Genomic DNA, 18,191 nt, shown 5'->3' on the forward strand with positions numbered 1-18,191 from the left:
GCAGGCTGTAAAATGCCCAGGTGTGCCATAAAAAGTGACTCCACGTCTTTCTTAGGAGAACGGCATGGCAAGAAAGATCAGCCAGAGAACAGGCAGCTGCTGAAATCTTGTTATTCCCCAAATGTCTATAGAGATTCTCAGCCATCCAGCTTGCGGGTTGTCCCAAAGGTGCTTTTTCAAAAGGCAACTGGACTTTGTTTTTCTTGAAGGTGTTTCGCTTCTCATCCAAGCAGCTTCTTCAGTTCTGACTGAATGGTGGCGGATGGAAAGAATTTATATTCCTTGCAGTCATCTGGTCATTATCGCTCTCTCTGAGAGTTGTTGAGGCCACTTGGAGGTTTATCTGCTATTGCTATTTCCCAGTTTTCCATCAGAATTGATGTTTAGTCTCCACTATCATTAAGAAAAAGTCCAGCAAAGAATGGCATTACTTATATGCAAGAGCAATACCAGAGAACACGAATCTGGATGCAACTGGAGACAATGCCAGCTCCCAACTTGCCACTTAGCGGTTACTATTTCTCCTCTTTTGTTTTTCCACTGTCCGTCCTTTGTGACTCTTCTCTGCAAGCCCAAAGGTGCAGCCCTATGCTCATTTTCATTTAATGCCACTCACTAGGCTGGAGTGAATTCAAAAAGGATATGACTCATTTTGGAAGACAGTATTTGTTTAACAAATGGGGCAAATAATCATCACTATTAAAAGTTTGCTGATTTAGGCCAGGGGTAAAACTACCCCATGCAGAATAAAGGAATTGGAAAGCTCCAGTAAACATGTCCTAATGATGCTGTACAATGTTCCACGGAGACCTGAACAATTAAGCTAGTTCATAATATGGGCCTCTTTACGGGCCTTATGAATTCTACCCTTCGCATCCAAACATAAAAGCACGACTAGACTGAAGCCAGTCGGGATCTGCAGCATTATATCCCACCATTCCCTGACACAGTGGATTCCTCTTAAAAGATCAGCAAGTTCCAACTTCCTGACTTTATATGGACCTTGACTTGGTATCCATGACCGCATGTCACACTAAGCACGTTTGGCTTAGGAAAATGCGTGACTCCCGTCTCACGACAGTACCATGTTTCGTTTTGCTCAACAAATCAGAATTTGAAACAGTGATTTGTCACAGTCTTATTAATGCTTCATATCATGCCCAAATCATGGTTTATTGACAATTTTGTTGTCCTCTTAGAATTTGCTTACCAAGAAACTATGGATGGAGGAACAAGTGTTGAAAACTGAAATTGTAGGACAATGGCCCCCAAACTTTTGGACACCAGGGACCGGTTTTGGTTGCTGCCGTGGACCGGAAACCAGTATTATTCCGTATGTATTGCTTATGTTATATCTTCCAATTTAATGTGCCTGAAAACTGGATTAAATCCCTTGCAGCTACCTGGACACACACAGCTCGTTTGAAATGCAGGGGGGTGGGGGGTGGGGGCAAATTGCAAGGAAAAGAAGTACAACAAAGGCAAGCAACTGAAGATAAAAACTACAGAATTTCTTTCCACTCCCAGAATACTTGGGTTCAACCAACAAAAATGAGATCATTATGGCCAATTCAGGTGCTGGTTCCTTTTATATTTGCCCTCTCTGGAACGATTCAAGGAAGGGACATAATCTGATTCCAACAATATTGCATAAAGATTTGGAGTGAAATGCCAGGTCTTGGCAAGTTAATTTACTGCTGTCTCCTCTGAGACATTTGATGGGAAGAACGGTACAGGCAGTCCTCAACTTACAACAGTTCATTTAATGACTGTTTGAAGTTAAAAGAGTCCTGAAAAGTGACCTATGACTGTTTTTCACACAGTTGTGAAACATGAGGATGAGACTGTTGCCTCATCCCCATGGTCGTGGGTTCAAAATTCGGACACTTGGCAACTGGTTCATATTTATGAGTTTGGCTGTGTCCCAGGGTCATGCGATCCCTTTTGGTGACCTCCAGAGAAGCAAAATCTATTGATTCACTTAACAACCATGTTACTAACTTAACAACTGAAGTGATTCACTTAGCAACTGCGGCAAGAAAAGTGATAAAATGGGGCAAAACCTACTTAACGAATGTCTCAACTTAGCAGAACAAAACTTTTGGGCTTGGGTTGGTTGTGGTTGTAAGCACCTGCATTCAAATTGCTCCTCAAAATGGAAGTAAAATTTAATAGAGTTCTATCACATTCTTGTCCAAAAACTGAAACATGTCTACTTTTGCATTTTTTTAAATACAAAAGGCAATTTTCATAGCATCATTTAATAATGTATAACAAAAACAGTTTGCCAAATGATTGACAGTCCAACAGGCCTCATTTTATAAGCAACATTGTCTTGATTTTGATAAAGGCATAGCTGCTTTTTCTTTTGCAACACCTTAACTAAAGGTATCCCACTGTGCTCCTTGTTATAAACATATCCCACAATCTGGGGAGGGTTGCAACTTTGACAAGAGCCAGGTTTGTTCCTTTAGAAAAGTTTAATACAAGCCCACTAGCTCAGTGTAGAGATGGTGTGACATTTAATTTAATTTTCCTCCATCTCTGAGTCAGCAGAAGTAGGAAGAGTGGTTTGTTTCTGTAAAGGGTGTCCTGTCATATTCCCGGCTCCACAGGAATGGAGGGAGGTTGGTGTGTGTGGCCATAGGCTTGGGAGACCAGACAGTGCAAAATTTAACATTGTGCCATGCATCAACTAATGGGTGGGACTAGACACTGTTGCCTAGAGATAGGCAGAGGGCCTATGTAGTTTTAAGGCAGTTTTAAGCATTTAAGCAGCAGCTTCAATCCAGTTTTCCCCAGCCATTCTTTCCTGCCAGAGGTAAACAGCCATTGGGAAACTAATAGGATGGGGGTTGGGGATTGAAGTCTATCCTTCTAAACTTACAGAAGTTGCCTTCCTGCAAATATTTCATTCGGAAGTTGGATGTGCCAGGAAAGTGAAGAACAATGAATGCTAAACTGAAAAATGTTAATTCATGTCAGAGCTGGAGTTTAAAGAAGCAAGGTCTAAAACCTGAGAAGTGAGTTACTGATATAGTTAAAAATAGTTTGATATTGCCTTTCACGGCATTTTTTCAATGACAACCATGAAATAATAAAACTATCTAAAAAGCACAACTGACTTAAGCAGCTGAATGGGATATGGCATCCCTTTTTTTCATCCACCGCCACAATAGAAGAGTCCTGTGTTTCTTATATATTAATTTGCGCTGCTTGTCAGCTGCCCCAGAGGCCTGTTGTCAGAAAGATAGGAACATTTTAAATAAATAAAACAGACGCTGTCCCCCGCTAAGATATAATCAAGGAGGAGAGCGGAAGAAAAGATGCATGAGAATGTGTAAAATCTCCGTGATTTTTCACACTGGTCAAAGCCATCAAAAAGCTTTAAATTGACACCTTTCTCCCCAGGATGCAGTCATTTCCAATCACAGGCAGATAAGCTGGTGGCTTCCTTCTTCTGTCAAAACTAATTTTCTGAACAATTTATGCAAATAGGGATTTGCTTCCAATCAACTTGCTTCAGAGAACCCAAGGCAAACTTAAGAGAAATCGACAGAAGGATCCCCCCCTCTTGCCTCCTCGCAGGCAAACACACCAGCAACTGTGTAGACATTTATTTCTCGAGTGCAGAAAACCCAGGATGGATTAAGGGGTGATATTTACCGCATTCTTCGGGTCTGACTGGAGGCCTCCCCCAGCATGTCCATGCCAACAGGTCCTTCTGTCTATCTGGGACCACCCCTGAAAATGCTGGGACAAGAACACAGCAGAGAAGGATGTCAGTGGTTGTTCAATCACAATAAAATCCGTTACAGATCGTCCTCAAACTTACCATCACAACTGAGCCCAAAATTTATGTGGCTAACTGAAACATTGATTCAGCGAGTTTTGTCCCATTTTACGACCTTTATTGCCACTGTTGTTAAGTGAATCATTACAATTGTTATGTTAGCAACACATTGTTATGTTAAGTGAATCTGGCTTCTCCACTGACTTTGATGGACAGAAGCTTGCAAAAGATGATCACATAACACACACACACATACACACCTAGGACACAGCAATGGTCGTAAGTATGAGCCAGCTGCCAAGTATCTGAATTTTGATTATGTGACCATGGGGATGCTGCAATGGGCATCAATGCTATTGTAACTTTGAATGGTTACTAAATGAAGTCCAATACAGGGGCTGAGGAGGGACTGGTGAATAAAACTTTAGGAAAATAATGGGAAACTGAGTCACTGGAATCCAGAAGCAGCTCATTTGTGAGTGCTCTCTATATAATTTACTTCTCTCAGGAATCCTTGCAGGAGGATCCTGCATGAAGCCTGACTGGAGACTCTTCGGTGTAGTGAATGAATACCTCTTGATATTCAGAGAGATGCTTAGAAAGCAAATGCTACAGCAGGCGTCTCCAACCTTGGGGACTTTAAGCCTGGCGGACTTCAACGCTGGCTAGGGAATTCTGGGAGTGGAAGTCCGCCAGGCTTAAAGTCCCCAAGGTTGGAGACGCCTGTGCAAGAGTACATCTACTACTAGTGTGATAAAAGACATAATAAAAAAAGTAAAAATCTCTAAATACAGGTTGACTCAAATCCTAAAATGCTTCTTCCTTCAACAAGAGCAGAACTCCTCCAGAAGATAAGAAGTACTTTGGATCTTATACAGTCCTAGACGTACAACCGTTCACTTAGTGACTATTCAAAGTCACAATAGGACTGAAAAAGTAACCTAGGACCGTTTTCCACACTGACGGCCACTGAAGCATTCCCGTGGTCATGTGATCCAAATGGGAATGCCTGGCAACTAGTTCATATCTATGACGGTTGCGGTGTCCTGGAGTCACGTGATCGTCCTTTGCGACCTTCTGAGAAGCAAAGGCAACGGAGAAGCCAGATTCCCTTAAAATCATGCAATTGACGGATGCAGGGATTCACTTAACAACTGTGGCAAGAAGGATCATAAAATCGGGCAAAATTAACACCTGTCTCACCTAGCAAGATAAGACTTTGGGCTCAATTGTCAAGGACTACCTGTGTGGGGAGCATTGGACTAGAATATCTAGTCAACAGCAACCAAACTCTTGCTTCCTAACATCTTGCAGGTATCTTCCTGTCACAGCAGGTCAGCTATTAGCTACAGTGCCCCCTGTGGATGGCGTATCGCAGCAGCAGAACCTGCAAGACACTGGTGTAGGCATGTGTGCGTGCACAGGTGTGAACCAGGTCTACCGTTCTCTGAGTCTTGGGTGAAAGGGTTTTCAGAGCAAGAGCAGAGTGCAGGTCCTGGGTGATAAAACCAGCAGTTTTGGGGAGAAATGGAATCAGTTTCAGCTTCTGCCACCTCTCAGCTCATCCCCATGGTTGCATAATTGTCACACAGCGTACCACTTGAAGTCAAATGAACTAACAACACAATTTCCTTTATTTTTACCCAGAGCTCTTCTATTTTCGAGTTGTTAAAAAAAAAAAGAATGATATAATCGGAATGTCATTTCTGAAAGTGCATGTAGGCTTCAAAGAAAATGCTTGATATCTCTATTATGCTAGAGAGACACCAAGAGCAATTTGGTGAGTAACATAACATCATAAAGCACTTACAAGAACTTAAGAAATGCTTGCAAATACATAAAAGTGTGAGAAAGCATTAATTCACAACTATTCTTCACAGAAAACATGATTCTTTCTGTTTTTAAGAAGGGGAGCCAGGAAGTTAAAGGGAAAGAAGGAAAATGAAAGAAAGTGGCGTTAACATTCTATTAATAAGCATTTACGAAAAATCACTAGCTATATGACATACGCAATATATGTGGGACAAATTAATGCTGTTGGTCTATTTTAAGTATTTATCTTGCTACTTGCTTCTTTAAATTTACATACCATCAAGGATTGACATCAGCTAACAGTATAATAAAAACCAAATAACATAATTCAAATGTCCCAGTAAAAAAAGGGAACAGAAAAAAGTAACAACAAACAAAACACAGACCCAAGTAATAACAAAGACTCACATTATTAAAGACTATACATATGACTCTTCCAATATTTTTATTCATAATTTTTACTGTATGCAGTATGTAAAATAAAATAATATATATTTAGATGTGTGGTTTGCCTAAATTCCAATCTGTTATGTTCAAAACTTTTTAAGAACAGTCTTGAAATTTCTACAAGCTGGAATTTAAACTGACTGACTTTGCCCAATTTTCTGTAAATTCCCCACCCCCGCAGGACAGGTTTTTCAGGAAGATATAACTGGAGGGAAAGGGCAGGAAAGTCTCTTCTGCTAGTAAACACAATTCTTTTAAAAGCCTCCTACACTTTGATTACTTTTAATGGTGATCAGATAGCTCTTTTTTTAATGGATATTTTTATTGGACAATGCAGTCTGCCTCTCCTGAATTAATGTTCTGCCTTTGAACCTTCCAGATATACAGGAAGGTGACAGAATATATTTGCAGCAGGGTTTGCATATCAGGCTAATCTCAGCCAAAGATCTCCAACCTTGGCAACTTTAAGCCTGGTGGACTTTAACTCCCAGAATTCCCCAGCAGCAAAGCTGGTATTTTAGGCTTAAAGTTTCCAAGGTTGGAGATCCCTGGCCTAGGCTATAGTGAAGTTGAATGGATTTACAGTGTTGTGGGATCCAGCCTTTATCTTCATGTGGTGTGGAGGAAAACATTGTTAAATCATAATAGGAATTATTCATTTGGGCAAAGCAGATGAAGTGAGCACTGTCATTCTTGTTAGGAATGTAAGCTAACAGTTGGGTCAGCAATATATAAACCAGGATGGTAGTACTGTAGCTTTAAGTACTGCTGTAATGTGATTAGTTGCTGTTACCTCGAGCAGCCACAAGAGAATGACTGTTAGCTCTCTGTTTGTTAGATGCTGATCCGTGCAGACGTATCGTGAGGTACTGTGTTTTTGCTACTGTTAGCCTAAACTGATTATTTTATTGATACTGGAATGTGTTCGAAGGATCATTCCTTAACTGAGAACATTGATAACTGACTGACTGAACCGTGTATGACTTGGACTGTAAATTGAACCTCTATATTTCCACATAGTAAACTACTATTATTTATACTATTCAGTGTCCCTGTATGCTGGTTTCTGCGTGTTCTTCCATACCACTCTCATTACGCTTCTCTGTACACTCGCTCTCCTAACGGGGAGCTTACTTACTTAACAATTCTGTCCTAATCACCTTAGGGTTAAGCATGCTGCTGCGTGAATTAAGTGTACTAAGAGCCATGATAGTGGTCAGAATGCAATATTGCAGGCTAACTCTGCTCACACTGCCAGGAGTTCAATTCCTTCCATCCTGACTGGCTCAAGGTTGACAATGACTCAGCCTTTTACCCATGGAACTGTGGTGTGTATGTAGTTAAAATGCAGTACTGCAGGCTAATTCTGCTAACTGCCAGGGGTTCGATCCTGACTGGCTCAAGGTTGACTCAGCCTTCCATCCTTCCGAAGTTGGTAAAATGAGGACCCAGATTGTTGGGGATTCTATAAACTGCTTAGAGAGGGCTGCAAAGCACTGTGAAGCAATATATAAATGTATATATAAATATAAATAATAATATATAAATACATAATATATAAATGTAAGTGCTCCTGCTATTGGTCTGCTAGTGCTAAGTACTATATCAACATTTGGTTGAGAGCATCAAGGAGGCTGCCAGTATCTGACATGTTTCAAGCAATCTTTCCTATGCAGCTGGCTACTTTTATAAGGTTCCAACTTCTCCTTCCTATTGCTAAATGTTCTTGGGTGGCTTCTCTCTTCCAGGAATTCAGCAGCAAAATATTAATCAGATTACAAAGTTTTATTGCAGTTGAGATGTTTAAGAAACAAAATTAAAAATAAAGGAAGCAAAATTAATCATTTGTACACTGGATCTACAACTAGGAGTATATTTGTGAATGCAGTGGAAATTTGCACTTAGATACTGAAGACAAAATCCTTTCTAGCTTGGGAGCATGAGCTTAAAGTCTCTCATTTATTACTTTCAAGAGTACAAGTTGTGCATGACCAAATATAAATAGGGGGTACAGTCCTCGAATTACCACATTAATGGAGCCTACCCATTGCGGTTTGAGTGTGTGACAGTCATAAAACAGGTCAATTACATTTTACAACCTTTTCTGTGGTGGTCATTAAGCAAATCCCAGCAGTGCTTAAGCATACCAATGGTCCTCATGGTGTGGTTTTGCCAAAAACCAGAAGTAAATGTCAGGTTTTGGCAAAAACGTTGTGAAATGTGGTCGCATGCCAATGGAATGCTGCAAATAGCCACCGCAGTCATGTTGCTAAACGCCTAAAGTGTGGTCATGCGATCATCTTGCCGTGTGTGTGTGTGTGTGTGTGTGATTGTAAATTTGAATCTGGGTTGTAACTACCTCCTAGGTCCAAACAATTGCTAAGTGACCGGTCATAAATCAAGGACTGTGTGACTGTTAAGTTGGATTAAGGATGATGAAGGAGTAGTTCTTTCTGCCTTCCAGCTTATCTCTGGAAGATCTGACATCACCTTTTAACCCATGCTCCCTATTTCAGGCTGAAGAGGAAAATATGGCTAGGTAGGCTGGCTCCTTGTTTTTAACACTATCTAACTGAGCCTCAGTGTTGCCTAGATTGGGGCTTTACGATAAAGAATTCCTTTAAAAATGGCATCTGAAACGGACATTTGCAGCCAGATTAGCCCTGCTGGCCTTGGGCTCCTTTCTTACGCTCAGTGTGCTTCTGAACACAGCTCTGCCCAGAGAAAACAGGAGGCCTGTTGGGGCACCAAACGTGGCTCATGAGATGCAGTTAGTGCGCCACCATTTGAGGCCTCTTTCTAATGATTTTGGTAAGTGCGACTGGCGGCCTGACTGTTTCAGAGGCAGGTAATGCTGCATATACAAGGGAGGTTGCTGGAGTTCAGTTTCTAAAATGGGCAAAGTAGGAAGTTTGTTTTCCAAGCCCTTCTGGATAGGAACGCCTAGTGTGTTCAGAGGTACTACCCCAGTACAAGCCTGGATTCTGGTTGGTTGGTCATTTACAGGTAGTCCTTGACTGTTGTCCTTGACCGTTCAAAATTACCCCCACCCTAAAAAGTACTTCTGAAGTTCCAATGGCCACTGCCCTCCCGTAGTCACATGACCACATTTCAGGCATTCAACCAGCCCACATTCACATGGTCACATGGTCACAATTTATAAACCCAAACCAGGGTTTACTTCCAGTTTTCAGCAAAAACACACATAGGAAACAATGAATTCACTTAGGGAGCATGGCCATTGTGTAATGTTTGCCACATAACAACTGCCACCAAAAGGTGATAAAATCAGGTCCTGTAGTTTACGACACTCACAACTTACGACCATAATGGGCAGACTCCACTAAGGTCATAACCTGAGGACTACTTGAACTACAAAGCCTAACTCAATTATCAGACCTGTTTCACTCTGAGCCTGGCTTTGATAACCAGAAGTGTGGTTAGTTCAAAATAAAAGTCTCGAATACTAACCTAAACTAGCAGCAACTCATTTCTTGTAGGGTTGCAAAAAGGCTTTGGATTCTGTTTGTTTCTAAGAAAAACTGGAAAGCTTGCCAGCTTGGCATCAGTGCAGCTCCCTGACCTCTAGACTTAGGTCATTTCATAGACTTTCTCTTCAGCCGCTTGGTGCGATGGTGTTCTCTGACGGAATGGGCCAACTTGGTGCGGCCAACTCACCATGGCCAATTTGATGCGGAACAACTCATTGTGGCCTACTTGCCATGGGACCACCGGCTGTGGGACAATTCATCAATTCAAGTATTTAAAATATTTAAAAAATAATTTTAGTTATTTCATTCTGTCCCTCCTTTTTCATCCTTTAAGATTTCATTCCACCATTTCTTCAATATTAGTGTCACTCTGGTCCCACGGTGAGTTGGCTGAGCTGAGTTGGCCGTGCCAACTTGTCCTAGACCCTCCTCCAAAGTGATACCTGTACTAGAAAGAAACTCTTTGTTGCTGCTGAAAGCTTGCTTTTATTTTTACAATCACATCCATTTTCTTGAGACTTTACAAAAATAGTCCTCTAAGAAGAAAGGTTTGCTTTTTTAACCTAAATTTTTTGGAGCTGGAAAGCAAAGTTATAAAGATTAAGTAAAAACCAGACTCTTGGAGGGAGAGTCTACAAGCCTTTCTCATTAGCAGAATGTCAAGAGAGAGAAAGAAAAGACTGCTCAATACTACCTTTGCAGCATCCAATAGGTGCCTTGAATAGCATTTCCGTGAGCTGTGCCATGTGGGTCGATTTAAAATTGGTAGAACCTGGAAAGAAAGAAAAAGCAAGGCTGTAATAATTAATAGCACAATGTCCACAACTGAAACACTCCAGTCATTTTGCAGAGACACTTCCAGTATAATGAAAGAGCATTTGCTTCTGAAAAGAAACAAAAGGAAATAAGAAAACTGTTGGGCAACATGTTTAAGTTATAGCACCATCTATTTAAAGAGGTAAATGGCAATTCTCTGCCTGTTCCCCTTAATATTCCTATTACCTCATATTATTTCTTTATTAGATTGATAGGGTCAGCACTTCACAAGAAATAACTGGGTGGAGTATAGCTAAAGAGGTATATAAACAATGACCATATCACAAAGTCAGTGAGAATTTTAGATGGCTCTCTCTCTCCCTCCTCTCTTTCTTCATGGACTTCCAGAAAATAAGGAGGGAGAGTTACCCTGGCTTTGAGGGGGGAAATGTTCCATAAGGCAAGCACCACCGCAGAGAAGGCTCATCTCCCTGGCCCCATTAAGAGGACTTCCTTGAGGGACAGGAACTGCAGCAGGTCTCTCTTGGCACATTTGACGTGATGAGCAAATATAATTAGGAGTAGAGGATCTTCAAATAACGCGGCCCCACCACACATCATGTTTAAACTTAATATTATCTACTTCTCAAACATATTACATACAGGAGTCCATGACTTACAACCGCAATTGAACCCTAAATTTCTGTTGCTAAGCGAAACATTTAAGTGAGTTTTGCCCCATTTTATGAACTTTCTTGCCACAGTTGTTAAGTGAATCTCTGCAGTAGTTTAGTTAATAACACTGTTGTTAAGTGAATCTGACTTTCCTTTGCTTGCCAGAAGGTTGCAAAAGGGGATCATGTGACTCCAGGAAACTGCAACCATCGTTAAGTGTGAATCAATTGCCAAGTGCCTGAATTTTTTTTTTAAATTGAAGTTTTAATAGAATTTACAGGTATTTCCCCTTCCCCTACCCTCCCTCCAACCCTCCCTCCCCCCCCCAGCTTCCCAGAGCAAAATACAGGGTATAAACATTTAACAACCATACACTAACATAAGCTAACTAACTATAACATCTTACCTCCCTCTTGTACTTTAACCCCCCTTATATTAAGCTAAGTTTGGATAAACTATAACATTCCTTATTCATACATAAACAAATTGAAGTTATCTAGTCCAATGTTTATTTTGAATATAGTCAATCCATCTTCTCCATTCCAAATTGTATTTCTCCTCTGAATAGTCTTTCCAATATGCTGAAATTTTAGCCGTCTCTGCTAAATTAACTACTTTTAACGTCCAATCTTGTATAGTAAGCAATTCTTCTATCCTCTTTTTTAAGAATATTTTAAGTAATCCGCCATATTTTTATCCAAAATGCTTTAGCTTCTTTGCAAATCCACCATACATAATAATACATAGCATCAACACAATCACATTTCCAACATTTAAATTATAAATTGGGATACACACAAGCTAACTTTTAAAGATCTAAAAACCATCTATAAAACTTCTTATAAAAACTCTCTATCAATTTTTAATCTTGCGTAAATTTTTCATTTCTTATCCAAATCTTTTCCCGTATTTTAAAATCTTGGTATCATTTAAAGAAAAAATAAAAACTCAAACAAGACTTTCATTTTACTACTATTATCTTTCCCAGCAAAAACTATTGTAAGTTCTCCCATTTATCCATCTCTATCTATATTTTGTGCCATAATGGTCATAATTATACTTATGTAATCTCCCATTTAAAATTATAATATAGAGTCCTAAGTGGATAACCTTTTTTACTATCTCACATCCTGTTATTTTTCTGATTCTTCTTTTGGATTTATCCTGGAGATGGTGGGAATCCAGCCTTTAGTACATCCCTCTAAAAATCTTTTGCCTTCCAAACTGAGTTAAGACGATATCTTCTAAATAATTCACCACCAATCAGGCTGGGGCCTCCCATCTATACTGTATCTGGCGATTTTTAAATTCATCAACTAGGAATGCATAATCCTTTCTGGATCTCAATATTTTAAAAGGAATTTCCTTCAGTACTGCCACCTCCTGTCCTGCCACCTGTAGTTTGCTTCCAAAGTCGCTTGTAATATTCCATTCCTTGTTTTCCTGGTGACAAAGTAGATTACAATATCTCTTGGTAGTTGTCTCTCTGGCAATCCATGATTAACACGATAAATTTTTTCAATCTGCCAATCATATTCCGCTTTTGGTTCACCAGTTAACTGAGCGAAAGCTTCAGCAAAGATTTCTTTCAAATTTTCTTGGTTAACTTCTTTCAAGCCTCTTATTCTCAAAGCAAATTCCATCGCTCTGTATTGTATCATTGTAATCTCTGCCTCTGATTTTTCAATCTTGATTTGAATCTCATCAACTTTATTCTCCAAATTCACATTAGACTGAGTAATTTCTTCCAACCTGTCGTCCAATGATGTTACAAAAGCAAACATACCCTTAAACGCATCCACTGTATCGTTTCTTATTTGTTGATTGAGGGTTTGAATTAAGTCCTTAATTTCAGACATTTCGTCAAACACATCTTTAAGGGCAAATGTAATTTTTTCTTGCAGAAACAAGGTTTGTGCCTTTAAAGCATCTTGGAGAGCTTCAAATGTCACTGTTTGTGTATCCACTAAAGATAATAAAGACTGCAATTTAGGTGGCTGGGCCGGGTGACTTCAGCACTAGAGGCACTTATTTTAATTTGTTTTGAAGGCATTTCCGAATATTCAAATCACACTTTCCAACAGCCAAATTATTGAATTCAAAAAGTCCACTTAGTCCCCAAACTTGTTAAAACTTATAGCTCATTAGTAAACCAAAACTGTTTTCTTTAATCTGGAGCTCTTGAGTCTTTTAACGATGTTAACAAACAATTAACAAATACTTTCCTTTTTTTTTTGCAGATACCAGCATTTCTTTTCTTTTTTTTTTGTAAAAAAATTTATTGGTTTTAAAACATTTATGGGGAAAAGGTAAAAGGGTACATAGAAAATTTTGGTAGCTCCCATGTTAGTAGTAGAAATCCCTCCAAATCTCACGCTTCTACAATTTTAAAAATAACATATAAAAGATAAGCATAAACAGAGTTCTTACTTTATATCAACCATGTGTTCAATCATCTCTTTCTTTGTCACTTTCTAGTATATCAACAATTACAATAATATTTCAGATATATTTATTTTTGTGACCTGAGCCTTTTCGATATTGCTCCCTCCTCCCTGTCCCCAGGTGGAACCATAGCCCCCCCTTCCCCATGTCTTGTACATTGCTGCCATTTTCCCCACCTCCGCTATCTTCGTCCTCTGGGAGAGAAAAATATTTTTTAATAAAGGCTTTGGCCTCATTCACTGTCTTAATTCTAATTCGGCTTCCCTCCCAGAAAATCAACATTCCTTCTGGTAATAACCATCTAAACCAAATTCCTCTATTGTATAGTTTCTTTGATAAGGAAGAATACTTCCTCCTTTTTTCTCTTATCTTTTTCGGAATTTGCTTTAGAATGGTAATTTCTTTATCTTGGTATTTTAAAGGTCCCTCCCTTTGGGCCCCTAGCACTTCATCTCTCATGGTCCTCCTGAGAAATTTAACATGTACCTCTCTTGGAACATTATGGGTTCTGGCATATGCTGAATTAATTCTATAAACCAGGTCCATATCCCACCACATCTGTTGTTTCTCTTAAGGTATTCTGCTAAAATTGTGCTCATAATATCTTTAAGATCTTCATTTTCTGTCTCTGGTAGGTTCTGGAACCTGAGAAAAAAAGACATTCTTTCAAATTCTATTTTGGCCATAAAATTTTCCAGTTCTAAATATCCCTTTCGGACCTCCTTAACCTTTTCCCCCATCCCAGCTGCCCCCTCCTCCAGCACCACAATTCTTTGTCTATTTTCTGTTATGTTATGTTGTACCCCTCTGAGTTCGTCTTTGAGATCTGCCACTTCCTTCCTCAGTTCGTTTTGACCTCTCATAATTTCCTAAAACATTTGGTTGACAGATAATTCTTTTGAGCTCTCTCCAGCCGCTTCTTTTGTAGCAATGGAGTAATTTTCAGCTGCTGGGTACTTGGACTGGAAGTCGCTGAGGCGGGAGCCGATAGTGACTTGCCCGTTGGTGGTTTCTTAGGTCCCATTGTCTAAGTTCAGACATGGTAAATCTTTTACAAAGAAAATGGCGTCACTGGAGCGCGCAGCCGGGCTGGTCCAAGGTAGCAAGCGAATCCGAAAGTAAAAAGTTAATTCTCCTTCATTGTTCCAAGACACAGAGGTACACCAAAAAGAGAGAAACCAAATAATCAAAATCCCCAAAGTCCACGTAGCAGAAGAGATCCAGAGCACCCTCAAGGGAGGTATTAAAAGATGCCAGAAAGTATCATTTTTTCCACCAAGGTGGTTTCAAAAGGCAGACTTCATTTATAAGTACAAAAATGAGAATGGAGGGGAGCCATCTTGACTCCTCCTTTTCGCAGGGAGAAGAGCAAAAGTTTTGGTTTTTAAAAACAGCTCAGCAAGCACTCTTGCAACTGTGATTTCAGTCTTTCTCGCATAGTTAATTCAAGTGGAAAGTCAGCCTTTGTTCTCTCTCCATTCCAATGTAGAGAGAGAGAGTTTAAATGCCGCTTTGTCCAAGGGGGGGGGGGTTAAAGAAAAAAAACCTCCCCCCTCTAATCTTCGGTTTTAAACAGATCAAACAGGAACTTACGATAGTCTGCTGCCTATCTGTTACCGATAGTTGAAGAGATTAGGAAGGATCCTCCACGACCAACATTTCAGCCACACTTCTTTGATTAACTTATTCCTCCTGGATCCCATTTGGCGAAGGGGCAAGCATGCCCCCCCTTCTGCTCCCCGGCTCCTGGGGCGAAGCTGGAAAACCCCCCACCGGCTGCCGCCAAGTCTGAGGTGTTCCAACAAGCCACCCTACGGCAGGGGACCCCTCCAAGGCCCCCTGTGCTCCTGAACGGAGCCCACCGAGAAGACAAGCGGCAGGCGAAATGTCCGTCGCCTGCAGGGACCGGAAGTCGGAGATCCAACAAATACTTTCCTTTTAAGTTTCGCTTTGATCACACCCTTTGACTTGCAGACGCCATCTTTATTACCCTTTGTTCTCCTCAATCTTCACAGAAGGAAGTGATACTGCATCGGAGTTAAAGTTTTATACTTGCAATTATAATCGCTCCTGCCCTTGCTCTGCCTGCTTCTTATTCCATTGTAGATTAAAACATTGATTGCAGGGGTGGTCGAGGCATTTTGTTTCTGCTGCAGCAGAAGCGTCTCGAGATGCAGAGCCTTGTCGGGCTGCTGGGGGGCTCTCACCCTTCGAGCCCCAGAATTGCTCCTGGGGGTCTATGGGGAGCTCTACCCTTGCCCAACTGCTCTCCTCCCCCTCTTTTCCCGAGGGGAGAATTTTCAAGCCACTTGACAGCTGATTTACGCTGTTCTAGCAGCTTAAACGCAATCACGAGGCTGGCGTTCCCAAAGGAACATCCTTCAACACCTCCGGTGCCACCGGAAGTTCAACAAAGCACCTGAATTTTGATCACATGATCATGGAGATGCTGCAAGGGTTGTAAGTGTAAAAAGTGCTCATAAGTCTCCTTTTTCAGTGCCATCGTAACTTTGAACGGTCACTAAACAAACTGTAATTCTAATTTCCAGTACATTTCTTCTACATGTATTCCGCAACTTACAACCGTTCATTCAGTGACCATTCAAAGTTGAAATGGCACTGAAAAAAGTGCATTTCTGATGTTTGCAGCATCCCCATGATCAGGTCACATGATCCAAAGTGGTCAAGACCTTCGCAGTGGCCCAGGGTCATGTGACCACAATCTGTAATATTACTGGCCAGTTTCTGACACGCATAGTCAATGGGGGAAGCTGGATTCATTCAGCAATTGCAGGAATTTCCTTAAGCATGGCAAGAAAAGGTCATGAAATTAGGTGTGATTCACTCAACAACCGCCTTACTGAAATTCTGGTGCCAATTGTGGTTGTAAATCAAGGACCACCTGCATACTTTTCCAGTATAAGTTTCCAGTATTGCCCAGGTGCCCAAATTCCAATTCTCAGTTGGATCTTTTGATTTAAAAATCAGACCATTTCCTTCAAGGTAATGGCCTTAGGAAGGGCATTCAGTCCTTAGGCACTTGGCTCTATTCAATTGCCCCAACTCCACCCCGATGGGTCATTAAAAGAAAAAAAAAATGCTATTATATTATGGTAAAAGATTCCCAATCAAGTTTTTTAAAAATAAAAAAATTAAATGCCAACAGAAAGTATGCAAGCTTAAAAGTGAGTCTCTTCATAATCAGAGCTGGATTACCAACATTTCAAAACTAAACATCAGACATAAGTAAAACTGGTTCTTCCAATATTTTCAAGCGCTGTATTATGTTAAACATTACTTACGGTATATTATTTCCAAAGAGTCTTGTTTTTAATCTGAAGAAGTCCATACTATTTTATCCTGTGTATCCTCTTGTAAAGACAAGATCTTTAAACATAAGCAAGGAGCAAAATATTGTGCTACATCTATCACTATACCAAGAGTTTTTGGAGACTTTCACTTTTAAAACGTAAATAAGGCTAAAAAATTACTCTTTCCTTTGATCTCACTTGGCCTTCCTTAAAAAAAATTAAATGGGAGGACCAGAATTTAAGGTTCAACCATCATCTCTGTTTACTAGGAAGCTCTTGGGCATTCTTGTAAAATAAAAGGGGTGGATATGCCTGCAGCATAGTAAATCACACATGTATTGGTTAACAGCCAAGAAAGCTAACTGGAGGCTGCTTTGTGGCTGCTTGAACAAACCTTGGCTCACCTATTTTATTTACAGCTGCCAATCAACATTTTTACAGGACGGATATGACATGGAACTCATTCTGTTATCCACTAACACCCATAATTTCCCATAGAAGAAATTTCAATTGTTCAGCATGGACTGCTGAAGACTACAATTGGCTGGATTCACACAACGGGTTAAGCCATGAAACCTGGCTTCTAAAACAATCCTGATTTCACATAATAATTTAAATGAATATCAGACAAATCAATAGTCTAAAATTCAACAGGGATTGCTAAGAAAATGTTCAGAAAACTCTTTAAAAGTGATGAGATTATACATGTTATTTGAACATAAAAGAATGATAGATCATAAAATTATAGATAATCTTGGCTTCAAAACTTTTAAAACTTCAAATATTACATATTTATCATCATCTAGGAATTTACTTATTGTACTTAATTTTCTATTTGCGGATTTATGTTTTGTCTGTTATTTGACTTACAATAAACTGAGCTCAGTCCAGGTTATTTGTGCATATAACAACCACAAGGAAAGAGCAAGCATGCTCTTCCATATGCAAATCACATACAAATTGGCACATTTTATATCTCATCTCATTCTGCATCAGTAATATCAATAGATTCTATATTCATCTCTTTCATTACAGAATGTATAGCCTGCGATATTTATATAACCCTAGATAAACTGTACGCATTAAGATTAATTTGCCTTTTGCAAAATTAAATAGGATTTTGCTAATGAGTGAGGAATTTATTACAGAAAATGCAGAAAGTGATGCTCCTTCTTCGTCCCCTACTTATGGCATTACTGGTTCAAATAACATCCAGTCTGACAAGCAAGGCCACAGAGCCCAAAACAGTCTATTCTAAGATGAATTACTGTAGTTAAACTTTCATTTTTCTGGATAACTCTTCCAAGGCTACCAATTACTTGCTTTAATAATGATTTTTAGAAGAGCCAAAATGCATGATACATTTTATATTCTTTTTTTTTAAAGATCCTTTAATTTTTTTGCTTTGGAGAAAAGTGCCAAGCTCAGCTTTGTTTACAGCAATGCTTTGGGATCTGCCAG

The 18,191-nt window shown here is 39.8% G+C and overlaps 1 protein-coding gene across 2 annotated transcripts in view; it reads right to left on the reverse strand.

Moving 5' to 3' along the window:
* Positions 1-18,191, reverse strand: part of ABCB7 (ATP binding cassette subfamily B member 7) — an 89,149-nt gene that overhangs the window by 56,502 nt on the left and 14,456 nt on the right. For both annotated transcript variants that reach the window (XM_081963714.1, XM_081963713.1), the window contains exons 2-3: positions 10,238-10,315; positions 3,667-3,753 (exon numbers count right to left, since the gene is read on the reverse strand). In XM_081963714.1, coding sequence (XP_081819840.1) covers positions 3,667-3,753; positions 10,238-10,315 — 165 coding nt within the window. The remainder of the gene's footprint in view (positions 1-3,666; positions 3,754-10,237; positions 10,316-18,191) is intronic.

Source organism: Natrix helvetica, assembly GCF_964273705.1.
Source record: "Natrix helvetica genome assembly, chromosome: 11".
Lineage (NCBI taxonomy): Eukaryota > Metazoa > Chordata > Lepidosauria > Squamata > Natricidae > Natrix > Natrix helvetica.